General features: G+C 35.6%; 1 protein-coding gene across 1 annotated transcript; it reads left to right on the top strand.

Annotated features, from left to right (window-relative positions):
• The first annotated feature begins 16,481 nt into the window (after positions 1–16,481).
• Positions 16,482–18,163, top strand: LOC116164648 (26S proteasome non-ATPase regulatory subunit 4). Its single transcript, XM_031478846.1, has 7 exons — positions 16,482–16,641; positions 16,728–16,868; positions 16,917–17,028; positions 17,085–17,291; positions 17,345–17,512; positions 17,559–17,823; positions 17,876–18,163. The coding sequence occupies exons 1-7, from the start codon at positions 16,616–16,618 to the stop codon at positions 18,085–18,087; spliced, it is 1,131 nt and encodes a 376-aa protein (XP_031334706.1). The 5' UTR covers positions 16,482–16,615; the 3' UTR covers positions 18,088–18,163.
• Positions 18,164–18,557: the final 394 nt, after the last annotated feature.

The following is an 18,557-nucleotide window of genomic DNA, read 5'->3' as shown; positions in this document are numbered from 1 at the left end:
CTAAAAATTTTAACAGAAAAGGACATACAAAACAACGATCCGTTGATGAATGAGAATTTAGGACCAGAAAGTTTATACTAAATAGGCATTTGAGTCATTGGCGATTGCTCAGAGCCAAATGTAAATATTTCATAAATTTTTTTTATCAGGAAGGGGATCTGTATAAGAGCATAACAACCGCCTGCAATGTGAACAAGTTAAAAAGTAATCGTAAACGATTTACATAAAGCGCATTTCCACTTGCATTCATTTCCCATTTGTAAAATGCAACTTCTGTTAAAATCGTAAAAATCCGGCCACAAATATGAAAGATAGCGTTGCACATGGGCAATCCATTGTTAACGTGCTACTTCAATTTCAGTTTATGAGAAGAATTTCATTTCAATGCTTTTCTAAATAAGAAAGTTGGAACTGCGCATGCGCAAACCTAAATTTTAAAACTAATGTTAGATTTTCTTTTGTTCCAAGCGCCTAAGTATCAAATTTCACTTAAATAGTTCCATAGATAAAAAAGTTGGCACGGCGCATGCGCAAAATAAAATTTTGAAACTGGCGCTAGATTTTCCTTTATTCAAAGTGCCTATGTATCACATTTCATTTAAATTCTTCCATAAATAAAAAAGTTGGCACTGCGCATGCGCAAAACCAAATTTTTAAATTGGCGTTTGATTTTCCTTTATCCCAAGTGCCTATGTATCAAATTTCGTTTAAATTCTTCCATAAATAAAAAAGTTGGCACTGCGCATGCCCAAAACCAAATTTTGAAATTGGCGTTTGATTTTCCTTTATCCCAAGTGCCTATGTATCAAATTTCGTTTAAATTCTTTCATAAATAAAAAAGTTGGCACTGCGCATGCGCAAAACCAAATTTTGAAATTGGCGTTTGATTTTCCTTTATCCCAAGTGCCTATGTATCAAATTTAGTTTAAATTCTTCCATAAATAAAAAAGTTGGCACTGCGCATGCGCAAAACCAAATTTTGAAATTGGCGTTTGATTTTCCTTTATTCGAAGTGCTTCTGTATCAAATTTCGTTAAAATTCTTCCATAAATAAAAAAGTTGGCACTGCGCATGCGCAAAACCAAATTTTGAAATTGGCGTTTGATTTTCCTTTATTCCAAGTGCCTATGGATCAAATTTCATTCAAATACTTTTATAAGTAAAAAAGTTTGCAATTCGGTTTATAAATGGTCGAGATGCGAAAAGGGCACTGTGAATTTTGAATCGATCGATTCAACTTTTGGCATTGCGTATTATATGGTTAAAGCTATGCCCATATTGAATTTCATGCAATTCAGTTCATAACTAACGGAGATGTAAAAGCGATCGAACATTTCTAAACAAAGTTATCGTTCACACGGACAGATAGATGGACAGACAAAGGAACAGACGGACAGACCAACAGGCAGACGACAGATAGCAATGCAAAATTATAAACGATCTCTAGGATCGTTAATAAACGGCAAAAGTGTAAAATTATGGAACATGTAAAAAACGGTTTTTTGTTTTTTTTACAATAACTTTTTTTTGTAAGCGGTACAGAAAAAATTCCTTCCTTGGTACAAGACTCGACACCATAACGAACCAAATAGCGGAAAAAGTAGAACAATAGCTCTTAAGATAAAAAACTAGTAGCGTCGCAAAGTTAGCGGACGGACGGACGGACGGACGGACAAAGTGGCCACAATAGCGCATTTTTTTTTATTTTTGTGGAAATGCGCTAAAAATAGGTAGTTTCTATTCTTGTAGTAGAATTTGTCGAAATGAATCAAGAAACTGCACTGCAACACGTAAATTAAACATGATCGTTTACTGTTGTTAGTCACTCTTATCACGTACTTGTTGCTCTAATAACAAATTTAAATCCCTCCAACACGCCATCCTGACATGACAATAACAAAGTAAGTAACTAAGTATTGTCATCAAATCATAACGTTATGGTAGTTAAACAATTAGGGAAATCCCCCATGTTTGTATTACAATTCCGTACTCATAAGACTCTGACCATGAAATGCAATCGAGTGACAAATGTGATGAAAATTGGGTGATTCATCCGATCTTAAACTTTAAAATCCGGTTTAATTATTATTACTTTTCTAGCCTTCATTTCTATGGAAACAATAATTGTATTCCCGATCATCTCCATGGAAATTATCTACAGTGAACCGCCAATGGTAAAAGCGTCCCTTAATAAGCTTAATTGACTTATTTCCGTAATCAATCTTTCTTCTCCGTCTGTATTTCCGCTATGGTAATTCGTTGCAAACTTACTTCAACCTCATGTATGTTTATCTTAGGGTCTTTTTATTTAGGGAGGCAACTGGATCATGAAAATTACACTACTAACAGTATACAGTGGGTAAATTTTAGTTGTGAACATACAAATCTCCTGCACATAGAACTCAGCATTGAATTTATAACTATAATAGGTATGTTCAATTTTAAAATGTAATGCAGGTACACGTCAAATGCAAATAATGCAACAAATCTTGCCTACTTTGAATCTAACAAAAAATTTGAATTACTTTTTCAATTGTTTTTCAATAAATATCATTTTGTGACGCTAGTTTCACTGCTTCTTTACGTATATCTTTGCTCAGGTGAAGTCGGAGAAAATTCAGAATCAGACCTTTTTAACTTTGTATTATTCAATATAACTACTAAACGATCATTAAATTCGAAATGTTTAAATCAAATAACAAAACTGAATTGACAGATATTTGAGTAAAGGTTTCCTTAGCAACGCCGTTTGTATTATCGCGAGAAGTACAACAGCCTATCTGCAGTTTAAAATTTCAAATTTCTATAAATCGATACGACTTCATTCCCCCGTCACAGAAAACAAGTTAAAAAGTAATCGTAAACGATTTACATAAAGCGCATTCATTTCCACTTGCATTCATTTCCCATTTGTAAGATGCAACTTCTGTTAAAATCGTAAAAATCCGGCCACAAATATGAAAGATAGCGTTGCACATGGGCAATCAATTTTTGACGTGCTACTTCAATTTCAGTTTATGAGAAGAATTTCATTTCAATGCTTTTCTAAATAAGAAAGTTGGAACTGCGCATGCGCAAACCTAAATTTTAAAACTAATGTTAGATTTTCTTTGTTCCAAGCGCCTAAGTATCAAATTTCACTTAAATAGTTCCATAGATAAAAAAGTTGGCACTGCGCATGCGCAAAATAAAATTTTGAAACTGGCGCTAGATTTTCCTTTATTCCAAGTGCCTATGTATCACATTTCATTTAAATTCTTCCACAAATAAAAAAGTTGGCACTGCGCATGCGCAAAGCCAAATTTTGAAACTGGCGTTTGATTTTCCTGTATCCCAAGTGCCTATGTATCAAATTTCGTTTAAATTCTTCCATAAATAAAAAAGTTGGCACTGCGCATGCGCAAAACCAAATTTTGAAATTGGCGTTTGATTTTCCTTTATTCGAAGTGCTTATGTATCAAATTTCGTTTAAATTCTTCCATAAATAAAAAAGTTGGCACTGCGCATGCGCAAAACCAAATTTTGAAATTGGCGTTTGATTTTCCTTTATCCCAAGTGCCTATGTATCAAATTTCGTTTAAATTCTTCCATAAATAAAAAAGTTGGCACTGCGCATGCGCAAAACCAAATTTTGAAATTGGCGTTTGATTTTCCTTTATCCCAAGTGCCTATGTATCAAATTTCGTTTAAATTCTTCCATAAATAAAAAAGTTGGCACTGCGCATGCGCAAAACCAAATTTTGAAATTGGCGTTTGATTTTCCTTTATTCCAAGTGCCTATGTATCAAATTTCATTCAAATACTTTTATAAGTAAAAAAGTTTGCAATTCGGTTTATAAATGGTCGAGATGCGAAAAGGGCACTGTGCATTTTGAATCGATTCGATTCAACTTTTGGCATTGCGTATTATATGGCTAAAGCTATGCCCATATTGAATTTCATGCAATTCAGTTCATAATTAACGGAGATGTAAAAGCGATCGAACATTTCTAAACAAAGTTATCGTTCACACGGACAGATAGATGGACAGACAGACAAAGGAACAGACGGAGAGACCAACCGGCAGGCGACAGATAGCAATGCAAAATTATAAACGATCTCTTAGGATCGTTAATAAACGGCAAAAGGGTAAAATTATGGAACATGTAAAAAACGGTTTTTTGTTTTTTTTACAATAACTTTTTTTGTAAGCGGTACAGAAAAAATTTCTTCCTTGGTACAAGACTCGACACCATAACGAACCAAATAGCGAAAAAAGTAGAACAATAGCTCTTAAGATAAAAAAACTAGTAGCGTCGCAAAGTTAGCGGACGGACGGACGGACGGACAAAGTGGCCACAATAGCGCATTTTTTTTTTATTTTTGTGGAAATGCGCTAAAAATAGTGTATTATACACGGGAAGAATGTTACATTTTAGCCCTCGACCTAAAATATAATACTTTTTCCCTTGTATAATAAATAACTACATCTGCATTGGTTATAAAGAATAAAAATTGATTTTGATAAAGCTTTTTGTGTAGAATTCAGTGGCGTAGTAGCAGTGAATGTTGACAAAGGGTTAAGTACCAATAAATAATTTTTTTATTATCACCTTTTTGGTCGATAAATTTCGTGTTAAACACCTTCAGTCAGTTATATACCTAAGTTATCTATGTGGCTTAGCTACGTCCTCTGCTAAATAAATCCCGTATGACCCTTCGTGAAAATTTTACAATTATAATACAATACATTAAAATGCGCATTGGAATTCTTACTTCTCCGTTTGAAAAAACTTAAAATTGGGGTCAGCCCGCAAACTGAATTGACTTATGGAAAAAAAGGTAACTAAACAACTATTCTCTTCTTCTAAATCCACCTTCTAATTTCTAATTACAGAACAAACTTTTTTCTATTTACACAAATCTAAAAGAAACTGATTTCGGGGGCGCATGCGCAAATCTAGATTTCCCAGCATAGGCAAAAGCCCAAAATTAAGAAAGGAAGAACTATCGGAGACGTGTGGCTAAACGTACTGTAACGACAATTTCATTATTTGATTTATTTATTTGCAATTAACTAAAATTAATAAATTAACTGAAAAACAGTTCGACGAAATTTTTTTGTTATAGTTAATTATTGTTTTCTTCTTTGTTACACAATTTTAAATATTTCGTTTAAATAAAGTTTTATACTCGGAAAAAATAAATCTTGAAAGTCTTGAAATGGATTAATTTATAACAGTACATATTTACTATTTATCGCTCACAATTGATAACATAACACGAGCGGGAGCTATTTCTAAAATTTCGCTTCGGCAACGCTGTTAGAACTCACTGAAGCAGAATTCTATGTGCTTATATAGCAAATGGCCATTTTTTTCGAAGGTTTCCGAGCGCTCTCGCGTATTCTAGAATATTCTTGAACAAACCCGTCATATTTTCCGCAAAGAATGCGGCACATTCGCTTTTGTATTTTATCGCCGATGACTAATCTTTTATGGCGCCTCGATGTCTATCGGGATTTCTAGAATATTCACTACAGTGCGATAGTAAAAAATACACTTCGACTCACGAACTCTTTCAAAAATACCAGGATCGTGATTGCGTTACATCCATCAATTATGCAATTTCTCAAATCAAATCAAAGCGCCCTATCAAAATATCCTTAGAATACTCCAAGGAATAGCTCCTTAAATTTTTGCATGTTTAATAAACACCCTGTATAATCACTCCTCTCTTCTTCTCACTTCTTTTCCAATTTGCATTGTACAAATATTGTGCCACCATATTTCACGGAAAAGATTATAGCAATATACAAGAACAAATTCAATAAATATTTACGCCCCCACATAAAAGAAAGCAAAAACCCTCAGACTCATAATTTGTCATGTTAAAAGGTAATTGAAGCTAGGGATATTCGCAATGAAACTTTTACGTACCTACACGCGAAAACATTACGTATGTACTGCCTACAACAAATTCACTCCTAAAGTACCATTCCTGCTTGACTGCTAACTCATTCACAATATTATTACATAATTTAGACAAAGGCCCTGCTAATTTAAGTGTATGATAACAAGAATCTATTAAACCAACAGCAAATAATCAAAAGAAATTACCTACAGTCTACTTTGTAAACAGATGCACTTACACTATCGCTACCTTAGTAGTCTTCTGGACAAAAAGTTTCATCTACAGTGAGCTCGCGCTTTTGCTTGAATTTACGCGCAAGCTTCGTCCTTGTGCAATTTGAATGGCTAAAATGCGCGGTAAAACATTTCCAGTGGCGTATCAGATTCGTCTATCGCCTTATGAAATGCATAAATGCACAAATATCTGTTAATATGCAAATACTCTGGATCTAACCATTCGTTTCTTTGTTTCAAAAACTGCGGCAGTTTTTCAAAGTGGTTTAACAAGAGGTAAACTTTTCACTTGACACAAAATGCATGTTTATAATCCGTAAAAAGTCGGCTTTGGTAGAAGGCAGAAGATGTGCTTAAAACCAATTTTGTATATTGCTTGAACTTGCCATGGTATCGCCCCACTTCGAGGCTTCAAATATCCCATTTCACACTCTGAAAGACTTTCACTAGATTAAAAAATAACACCAAAAATCGTCCTCTAGTATAAAACAGTCGCAGATAGTCGCCCTCCGCAAAACTTGTCTTTTTCTTCACATGGGCTAGATACAGATGAAAATACAATAGCATAATTTGTAATTTTGTACCTCACAAGCCACCAGTTTTGCAGTGGATGATTGACGTGATTGTGTCATGGATAAAAATTGCCATATAGGTACCTACCTCATAAACATAAACGGTAGAAGGTATAGTAGGTACACTTCATACCATAATATAACTGAATCTTATTTTATTTTCCTGGCTATTGTATGTAAAACCTTCCAGGTGATTCCTGTTCCTAATCTTAACTTATTATTAAGCAATGTTCGCCATATCAGCATTCAATCATGTTTCTCGAAGATTTTGGACTTTACAACATTGCAACTGTTAGGTACAACCTCCAATCGAGCGTTAGAAAAGATTACAGTTGTACGCTTTAATTAATTGTTAATATATTGTTGTGTTGTGTTTTTTCTTAACTAATTTGTGTACAATATACCTACATACTTATGTCAGTGTAAGTTAATCATTTAGGTTTGAAAAATGTAGGATAGTAAATAAGTTTTAGATATACTACACGAATTAAAAATCCAGATATGTGCGCTTGTTGATGTCGGGCATGTGAAGATAAGGATTTATGCATTTACAAAGGTGGGAATAAAGAGAGAGAAGAAAATTATTGTGAAGAAAGATTGTGGAAGACGTTGAATTGTTTAGGATTTAAAAAGGAAAATTGAAATGTAAAAAGTAGTGTATTACGTGTGAGGCCGTACTACGAAGAAGAAAAGTGATAAATGAGGCTTTATGGGGAGTACAGATGGAGCTTTCTTTAGGTACGCTTGCGATCAATCAATGAATCAATCGGCACTTTTTCTAAGTGATTTAAATAAAAGTTTTCCACTAGATCAATTTTATAAATCAGCGTGACTACAAAAGAAGTAGCTGTGTGAACATTTCCATCGAAATATTAGATGATTGGAAGAAAATTTTCATCAAAGAGGTTACCAGCATATACTCTCCGACATATCCAGTTAATAAAAAGGGGACAAACATAAATCATACGTGTGAGTACGACCATTTTTTTATTTGAACTGTCATTGCAAAATTTAAATTATGTTGAAATTTAACTAATTTTTTTTTTTTTTTTTTATTCTCCTTTAATTATACAATCTGCCATAGCTTATTTAGCAATAAGTATTTAATAGGATTGAATTAATTATTACAATATGACATGTGGGGCAGAATTCCATCGAAGTCTCCCCTTACATTTTTAATATGTGATGTATGCTATGAAGATAATATAGGTATAGTATTTGACAAAAGCAGTTTACAGTTTATGTTCAAATCTTGTAGGTAAGTCAGATGGTTTGAAACGTTTAAGTCTTCTGGGTTCATCATTATTGTCCATAAGCTGGTGCACAGAATCGTTGGGGTGAACGCTCAGTCTGCCTTTGTATCTTACACTGAAGTTTTTAATTTCACTTTTCACTGTGGGAATTTGTAGATCACTTAAAATCACCTTATTTGGGACGTACCATGGCGCATCAACGATCATTCTCAGTACTTTATTTTGGAACCGGTCAAGCATTGCTAGGGTGGAAGTAGCTGCAGTACCCCATAGGGATATCCCGTAAGTCCATATTGGTTTAAGAACTATTTTGTAAATTAGTATTTTATTTTCCAATGATAGTTTAGATTTTCTACCGATAAGCCAATATAATTTTTGTAGTTGAAGGCCGAGTTGCTTACGCTTGGTAAATATGTGGGTTCTCCAGGTGAGTTTCCTATCTATATGTAGACCCAGATATTTGACCGTCTCTGAGTGTGGTAGTTGGTGTCCGTTGAAGTTCACTGGAGGGCAATTTTCTTTCCTCATTGTGTAGGTTACATGTTGGGATTTAGTTTCGTTCACTCTGATACGCCATTTTTTGGCCCACCACTGGATTTTGTTGAGGTGAGCTTGGAGATATCTTGAGGCAGCTTGTGGATTGACATGAGAGGCCAAAATGGCCATATCGTCTGCATAGGTCGCTGATGTTGTTAGACGTGATGTGGGTAGGTCAGCGGTGTATATTAAATATAGGATAGGGCCTAAAGCGCTGCCTTGCGGTACGCCGGAGGAGATGGGGTGTAAATTTGTATTTTCATCTTTGTATTTGATTAAAAAGTGCCTGTTTGTGATGTATGATTTTAGTAGTTCAAACATCTGGTAGGGTAGGAACAGTTTGAGCTTATAGCATAAACCTTGATGCCAAACTCTATCAAAGGCTTGTTTGACATCCAAGAACACTGCAGAGCAGTATCTTTTTCCCTCCAAGTCTCTGTAAATCTTGTCGGTTATTCTGTGTACCTGCTCCACGGTACCATGTTGTTTACGGAACCCGAATTGATGTTTAGGAATTAGTTCTTGTTCGTCTAGAATTGGCATTAATCTATTCAGAATCAGTTTTTCAAGTACCTTGGACAGAATGGGTAGTAGGCTTATGGGCCTGTATGATGTAAGTTCCGTAGGTGATTTACCAGGTTTCAAAACCATAATTATTTGCGCTGTCTTCCATTGACTTGGGAAGTGCCGGATTCTGAGGATAGAATTGTAGAGATGTGTAAGGGCTTGTATAGCTTTAGTTGGTAGTTGCTTGATAACTGTCCCAGCAATCAGGTCGTATCCTGGAGATTTCTTTGTGTTGATCTTTTTGATTTCTTCTTCTACTTCTTTAATTCTAAAGGGCTTGAGTGGAAGGCTCATTTGAAACGGAGACTCTAAGAATTCCTGTATTTTGACCTCTTCGTCCGGGAGTTGACAAGGGAAGGGTGTAAACACTTTAGTGAGATATTCAGCAAAGGCATCCGCCTTTCCTTTGTTACTCCGAGCCCAGATACCGTTTTCCTGTTGAATAGGAGCTACGTGTGGGGTTGGTCTTTTTATTCTTCGCGTTGCTTTCCACAGGGAATAGTCTGACTGTTCTTTTGCGCTGAGATTTTCAAGGTAGTTCTGTATTCCTTGATTTTTATGTTGACTAAGGAGTTTTTTTAGATCTTTGTTGGCCCTATTATACTCTCGTTTGTCGAGGTCCGATCTGGTGAGTTGCCATCGTTTCCTGAGTCGGCGTTTTTCGGCTATTTTGTCCTTTATTGTGGTAGGTGTATTGTTAGTTTGTTGAGGGATGGGCAATTTAGGAGTAGCTTCCCATGCTACGTTTTGGATGAGTTCTGTAAGTGAGGTTACTGCTCTCTCAATGTCGTACTCATCTTTTAGTGGGACCTGAAGATCTAATTGGTATTCAAGTCTTTGGCGAAAGTATTCCCAATCAGTTCGTCTACTATAAATTGCAGGTTGAGTTTTAACCTGAGTTATGTGTGAGTTTACAGTTACTATAATGGCCGAATGGTCAGCTGCTAAGTCAAAGCAGGATGAAACGGTACACTGCCGGATGTTTATGCCCTTAACAATACCAAAGTCAAGAAGATCTGGTTTCTTTCGGCGGTCAGTGGGCCAGTATGTTGGCTCCCCCGTGGATAACCAGGTAAGGTTGTTAGTTTGTACGGCAGTCATTAATCGACGTCCGTCTGTTCTTGTTAGGCGGGAACCCCAATGTTCGTGTTTTGCATTGTAGTCTCCTACTGCAATGAACCTATTGCCTAGCGTCTTGAAGAAATGTGTGTAAGCTGCTGGAGTGATTAGGTGTTTCGGTGGACAGTATACTGCTGAGATTATGGCTGGGATTTTTCAATTTCAATGGAGACGTTGGTAGCTTGGATATGATTTTCTTGATATTTTGCAAGTTCGTGATGTTTAATGCGATTACGGATAATTACTGCGGTTCCTCCATGGGCTGTACCATCGGGGTGATTTGTTGAGTAAACAGTGTAGTGTGGAAGAACGCAGGAAAAATTTTAGTAATAATTTAAGAGTTAAAATTAAAAGGCAAAACAATGTTTTTTTGGATTTGTTTTCTATGGGGTTTTTCTCTCTTGTGAAGTTTTTAAAAAAGACATTTTAGTAACACAAGCGTTTAGTTTATAGTTTCATTTAGCACGGGATTTGATTTAAATCAGTTTGTTTTTCAGATGGAAAGGTTTTTTTTGTTGTAGTAAAGAAAATAGAATTTATAAGGAAAACACAGCAAAATTATTAATGACGTTTTAAGAGTACATTTTCAATTAACATCCCTTATAATAGGGGAGTTTAATTTACTTGAGCACCCGATTTTAACATGGATTTGAAGATCCCTAGCTCTCTCGCACTGAATGGTAGCTTTTTAGATGGTAAATATTATAAGGCATCTTGGCGTGATAGGTGATAGATTTTCAGACGCGTTGCCCAATAAATATCAAATGTGTTTTTTAAATTATATACTTATTCAAATCTATCAACTTCAATACAAATTTGCAAAATAGGATCTTTATATATCGATGATAATAATTTGACTAATTGTAAAGGTGAGGATCTGTCAAACTAAAGGAAGACTAGAATATTGTTTAATTTTAGTTGGGGCTGGGAGTACCTACTTATCGGGAATTATTAGATAACTTGTGATGTATTGATTTGAAGCAGTTTGAGTGAGATCGAGGCGATGGTGCTAAGTTATGTACCTATAGATTTTTCCTACTGCGTTCCCTCAACAGTTTCTATCAAGAAAATGCAGTGCAAAATACTAGGCAAAATATCTACTTTATGGGTATCACCACAGCACAGATGTTAATCTATGGCATCACTGTTTAAAGTATATCCGTCAGATTTGTATAGTCGTACTACTACCCCCTATAAACTAAAATAAATAGATGATACAAAAATTATTTTACACTAATTCTATAACAAAAGCAATTCAAGTAGGAAGACAGTTCTGCGGAACTGGTGAACAAGTACCACAATAAGATCTAACAACAATATGATACTTGGAGAATTTGAAAAAATGTTTCGATTTCAACATTAAACAATTTTTCTGGAATAACATGAAGAAGCAAATTAGGTATATCTATAATTTCTAAAGTATGTCGGTCGAAGGAATATGGTTACGTGTGGCAGTGACAGGTCTAAGTGGGTGATTCGCAACCCTCTGATTTGCATTCCCGTACGGCGTACACAGTAACGATACAAAATTAATTTGGATTTCAAAGTTAAATCGAAAACCTAACGTTTGTGGACTTTCTCGTCTAGTAAACAACTTGAAATAAAAAATAGATTAAAACCCAACCCACATGATTGTTATAAAATTGACCTATACGGTGAAGCATGGCAATAAATCAAAAGCAGTCTTATAAGACCTCTACAAAATAGGGTACTTATATGAATAATTCATAATTCATCTAAGAAATTTCCTCAATTTAAATAATTATAGCTGCGAAAATGAACTTTACCGCCATCACTGTACGTACTAAGTAAATAATATTGTATGGATGCAGATTTCTACGTGCATCCACCTCAAATTTGTAAAAGTCCGGATTTATTTTAATTTTTGTACGTTACAGAAAGAATATACGCTCCCTAATACACGCTATATTGGTGTTATATTTGATTTGCCACAAATTTCTAACACAGCTACCACATACATGGTCATATTGTAATGATAATTGAAAAAATGTAATTTTACTTCTCACATTACATTTAGTCAACCGTGTTACATATATACAAGTACAAAACGAGGGTTTATCGGGAGGTCCGATGCTTCTGGAGAAACCAATTCATACGTTAATACACAACACTTACTGTTTAAATATACTGACTTGATTTGACACTCGTAGAGGTGACTGTGGCCTCCTTTTTGTATATTTTTTTAATTTCTTTTCTATTATAGGTACTTAATATAAGCGGCAAGCCACCTTCAATTTTTATTGGTGGGTAAGTAGAATCTAATCATCGAACTTGATATAGTATCCAAAGAAAAATATCACTACAAAGCAGAAAACAAGCTAAAATTGAATCGGAAGACGGTCAGACATACAGCAACAGCATAAACATTCAATACCACACCTACCAAGCCTAATAATGACAGAAGCTTTAATATAGTATTAAAAATCGTACATTACTCAACTATTGTTGAGAAAATAAAGAAAAGAATAGAAGCTCTTGGGCATGTAGTAACAAATATTTGGAACGTCAAACAACGCACGAATATACGCTGCCGCTGGATATGTTTTTTCTAGACCTAATACCATTAAATTCAATGCTAATAAGTAATACCTGCAACAACAAGGACATTTATAAGACTTCGAAGATGAAGATTAAACAAATTTATCTCCGTTGGTGACTGGAATGCAGACATTAGGATTCACAGATAATAAAGGTAGAGAACTTGAAAGTATCACTGCAATATCCATTGGACCACCTACGTATTGGCCTTTTGATAAATAGTATATTAAGAGACAAGTGTACCTACGAGTATAATCAAGTCTTTTAAGCACGGGCACTATATTGACATGAGTAGCAAATTTTTTACGTACCTACGTTAACTCCTGAGGCGTGCGGTAGACGACAGTTTGGACAACTTCCGATTCCGATTCAGCCATTTGCCCATACAGGAGTAGAGTGGTCTGTCACTATGACGCTTTGATTAGGGACAGATATCAACTCTTTGGAGACAGATACCTGGAACAGAGGAGTGTGAAGCAACTTAGGCTAAACAGGGTCCTATCCTTCATTGAGAGGAACGAGCTCTGAACTCAGTTGCGAAGAAAAGGGCTAGGCACAATGGGCCTCTGGTGTGCCTAAGTGCTGCCCGGTCGGGCTCCCCTGCGAATAGAGATAGAGAGAGAGTTTCGAATAATCGGACTCCATCATGATTGTTAAACGTGATAAAGGAGACTTTATCGACACCAGTACCCCGGGTTGTGGAAAGCTCCAGGGACTGACCACCACCCTCTGAGGGGTTGTAAAAGAAGCTTGATGGTAGGGCAAAGAAAATAATTCGTGCGTATTATTTTCCTGGGAAATTTTTCATAGTTCTGCTGGACCATCACTTGAAATCCGAAGTATTGGCTGCATTTCGCTACTATGAAGTCTCGTACACTACTAGTACTACTACTACTATTACTATAGGTACTACTACTATTATAAGTGGTGCGCAATGTCACAATGTGGAAGTACCTACATTAAATAAGACACCAAATAAATATTGTTTAGGTATATCCGTACCCAAAAAAGAAGCCATACGGAAAAGTGGCTACAACTGGCATGTCGAGTCGAGACCTAGCGTATTCAACAAACACAATACTTTATTTTGAGGACCACTTTGCGTGAACCTTATGTTCCGGGCAAATTTTGACTTGACTGTACATAAGTTGTCATCACCCTTGAGTCTTCTGTACGACTGCACCCAATATAAATTTCCATAAGAGCGTCCACCATAAAAACTCAAATTGCCAGCCATAACGAATATAATGGTGTATTTTTTCCAAAAATGCGCGAAAAAGTTGCGCTTACAGAACACTCTTAAGGTCGACATAGCTTACTGAATCATCTCCATATGATGATACATTCGTTGACCTAAAGACAAAGCATCTTAAGTACACATTCCTCTTAAATAACTACATTTCTTGTAAAAAATCTGAGCGTAACCTCAAAAACCTACAAAACTTATATGGCAGTTGTAGTATTTCTAAATTCTGATGAGCAAAAATCTTTGTTTGATGCGAGAAATATTCCCAACATCATTACATCAATTTTTGGCAGATTTACTGCTGTCGGAGATTTCGTACTTATATCCACTTTACAGTCTTATCTGGTTTAAAAAACTAAAGTTAAAAAAGGTAATTGTAAACGATTTACAAAAAGCGCATTTCCACTTGCAATCATTTCCCATTTGAAAGATGCAACTTCTGTTAAAATCGTAAAAATCCGGCCACAAATATGAAAGAGAGCGTTGCATAGGTGCAATCCATTTTTGACGTGCTACTTACTTCAATTTCAGTTTATAAGAAGAATTTCATTTCAATGCTTTCGTAAATAAGAAAGTTGGCACTGCGCATCCGCAAACCTTAATTTTGAAACTAACGTTAGATTTTCCTTTGTTCCAATGTGGCTTTGTATCAAATTTCATTTAAATACTTTTATAAATAAAAAAGTTTGCAAAAGCTATACCCACATTGAATTTCATGCAATTCAGTTCATAACTAACGGAGATTTAAAAGCGATCGGACATTTCTAAATGAAGTTATCGTTCACATGGACAGATAGAGGGACATACAGACAAAGGAACAGACGGACAAACGACAGACAGCAATACAAAAAAACATGTAAAAAACGGTTTGTTGGTTTTTTTACAATAACTTTTTTAGCAATAAACGCAGAAAAAATTCCTTCAGTAGAACAATAGCTCTTAATAACCCCCCGAAATCGATAACTTGTAGTGTTCCTAGGGGTCTATCAAGCCGACACTGAAAACGTTGACTTACCCTATACTTACCGTTGACAACTCTGGAAAAAAAATCTACAAGCGGAGCCACCTACCTTTCAAGTCGAAACGATGGACGTTTCGCGGCACTTTTGAATTTGGATGGCAGTAGGTTCGATATGAGTAACACGAATGAACTCCTACATTGTGTAATCGGTGCTTGTATGTGTTGGGACGTGAGACATAATCGGGAAGGGAATTAAATAAAAGACAGAACTTTTCTGCGTAAGAAATGACAAGAACAAATAAATATATTACGCACACAACAAAGACCATACCAGGGAAACCTTCTACGGGACAAAAACCCCGGCATAGCCCACACAAATACATGAAATAAATCACCTACAGCAATAAAATGCAAGAGAAAATACACATAAATAAAACATCTCAAGTTGTACGATAAAAATCAGATAATCAAATTAAATACAATTAAACAAATTCATAAAAACAAAATCCACCAAACATCATAAATGTTGTAGAAAACATGATAAATTAATTCAGTACAAAAACAGATCAAAATACCTGTACGATCAATTGAGCTAACACAACTCGTAAAATAATAAATGTACATAGGAAGCATTAAAATGGTGTGGCTCTACTCCAGCCTTCATTAACATAATTTTATTTAACACGAAAAGTACATGTGAGAATGCCAATAGCAAATATTCATGTGAAAATCGATTATCGCTCAAGCAGAACATATTTTAAATAGAGGAAATGTTAATGAGAGGGCCCCTAAATGTCCCGCATTGCTAAGATGCTAAGAACTGCAATCCGCACGAGACGAGTAGGCAACAGATACAACGAAAGATCGAACTGTATTAGGTAACTACTCCACATCAGTGAAATGTAAATAACATCATATTGTGACAAGAAATTCAATGATTAATAGTTAGTATAAGAAAGAATAAAATGGTTACTACCTGTAAATACACCTTCAAAACACCACAACCAAAATAATCAAGAATAAAAACCGGGCTGCCTTCCGTCGACCCCCGTCGCCATCTTCTTCATTCTCCCCTAGCTTTGTTACCAAAATCCCTTAGTATTCGGCATCTGCGCAAAACGGTCGATTGGTTATATACAGGGCATATCATATTTTTGCTTCAGATGTAAAGGTGTGTTGACTAACCATAAAGGTGGATTATCACAAACTATAGAAATAAATTATTAGTCTGCCGAGTTTATACTATACATAATACATTATTTATTCTTTTTCTAATGTCATCTATCCTATTTACAAATAAATTCTAAAATCGGTTCGACGATTTGCAAACTGTAAGCCAACTGTTTGCATTTATGTAGGAAAAAGTTATTCCAACTAGTAGTGCATCGAAAGAATCTGTTGGAATCATATCTACTGCGCATAATTGTGGCGGTTTTAAAACCAGGACCACAAACCTACATATTACTCATATTAGTCGTAGGACTTGGAGGTACTCCGTACTTTAAGCTCGTGGGTATGGGTGGCTGTGGCTAATACTAATATTTTTTTCATTTTTCCACACCTGCCGTGAGTAGACACATCCATTATAATCCCAAGTCATAGCATAGCACCAAGAACTAACATTTTTAATCTTCTTTTTTTGAATATTAAATTAAAGCCGAATAATAAGCATAAAAATGGTGCTTGAAAGTACCATGATATGGTAAGTAAAAGCAACAACACATCTTAATAACCAATAACCTTATTTTACCATGACATTGCAACATTTTTGTTCCTTTGTTGTTGTAGTGTTGATAATAGCGATTACATGCGAAATGGAGACTTCTTGCCAACACGTCTACAAGCCCAGCAAGATGCAGTGAATGTTGTTTGCCATTCTAAAACTCGTTCGAATCCAGAAAACAATGTCGGCTTACTTACACTGGCTAAGTACGATTTCATTTGACTATTTTGTGATACTGATTGCACTCATTGCAGCGTTGAAGTCTTGGCGACCTTAACAAGTGATGTGGGACGTATTTTATCTAAATTGCATGCCGTGTTGCCCGAAGGGAATATTAACCTCCACACCGGCATCAGAATTGCTCATGTAAGTATGAAAACAGCTTTTAGGTGCCTTTCTTCACCATTTTTGTGTTGTTGCAGTTAGCTTTAAAACATCGTCAAGGTAAAAATCATAAAATGCGCATTGTTGTTTTTGTCGGTAGCCCTGTTGTTGCGGAAGAAAAGGAATTGGTAAAATTAGCTAAAAAGTTAAAAAAAGAGAAGGTAAATGTCGACGTAATTAGCTTTGGGGAAGATACAGCGAATACGGAAGTTCTAACTACCTTTATCAATACTTTAAACGGAAAGGTATGTTTTGTATTTCATTTCGCAGGTGTCGATTCCATAACAGTGCTTTGCAGGATGGTACCAGTAGTCATTTAGTTACAGTTCCCCCAGGTCCTCATTTATCAGATGCTCTCATTTCATCTCCCATTATTCAAGGGGAGGATGGTACTGGAGGTGCCGGTTTGGGTGCTTCTGCCTTCGAATTCGGAATTGATCCTAATGAAGACCCTGAGTTAGCTTTGGTAACTTTGCCAGATTACAAGTCAAGATGAAGTAGAATGATTTTAGGCACTGCGCGTTTCAATGGAAGAACAACGTCAACGTCAAGAAGACGAAGCTAGAAGAGCTAAGGAAACTTTGTCTGCAGATGGCGGTGTTAAAGCAACTCCAATTAGAGAGGAACCTAATGAAGAGGCCTTGCTAGAGAGAGCATTAGCAATGTCAATGGAAGAAGGAGAGGCAGCTCCTACTGACGCTCCACCGGTCGATTTTGCTAACATGACTGAAGAAGAACAAATTGCATTTGCTATGCAAATGTCAATGCAAGATGCTCGTAAGTGTATCAAATTGAGACTGATTGTAGGTAGTGTATTGTTACTTTGCAGAGGAATCTAGCTCTTCCAAGAAAAAGGATGAGCCAATGGAAGTGGACGGTGATGAAGATTATTCAGAGGTGATGAATGATCCTGCTTTTTTGCAAAGTGTATTAGAAAATTTACCTGGAGTTGATCCACAATCTGAAGCTATCCGCCAGGCTGTTGGTAATCTCAAAGATAAAAAGAAGGAAGATAAAGACGAGAAACAGCAGAAGAAGTAAACTTTATTATTATAAATTATGTATTTAATTTTGATTTGATAGTTAGATTCTTCAATAAATTTTTTATTCCAATTAAGTACTTTGGGCTTCACTTTTATGGACTAAAGAATCCCAGCCCAGCACTCTTAATATTCCAAGATACCCATTTGGTCATTCTTTTTTAACAGAAATGTAGTTCTTAGTTTTTCATTGTTATTCAAAGAAACATTTATCTATGGGTTGTTTATGTAATCAATTATTTGTTAACATTATGGCTGGGTTTTTCTTAAGTTACGTCTTGGCCATTGAAAATAAAGAATTTGAAAAGTTGGTATTTCCATTTTTTTCCCACATTTCCAAATGTAAATTGGTATAAAACTGTCAACCTCTCCGCGTTCATGTATCTTACGAAACTGTATGGGGCGTAAAATGTAAATTTGTAGAAGGGGTCAAAATAGTAGATATTTCTTTAAAAAAAAAGGGGATCCAAA

This window comes from Photinus pyralis, unplaced genomic scaffold (genome assembly GCF_008802855.1).
Source record: "Photinus pyralis isolate 1611_PpyrPB1 unplaced genomic scaffold, Ppyr1.3 Ppyr1.4_LG2, whole genome shotgun sequence".
NCBI lineage: Eukaryota > Metazoa > Arthropoda > Insecta > Coleoptera > Lampyridae > Photinus > Photinus pyralis.
The sequence above is the reverse complement of the archived record's forward strand: the minus strand, read 5'-3'. Positions and strand labels throughout refer to the sequence as shown.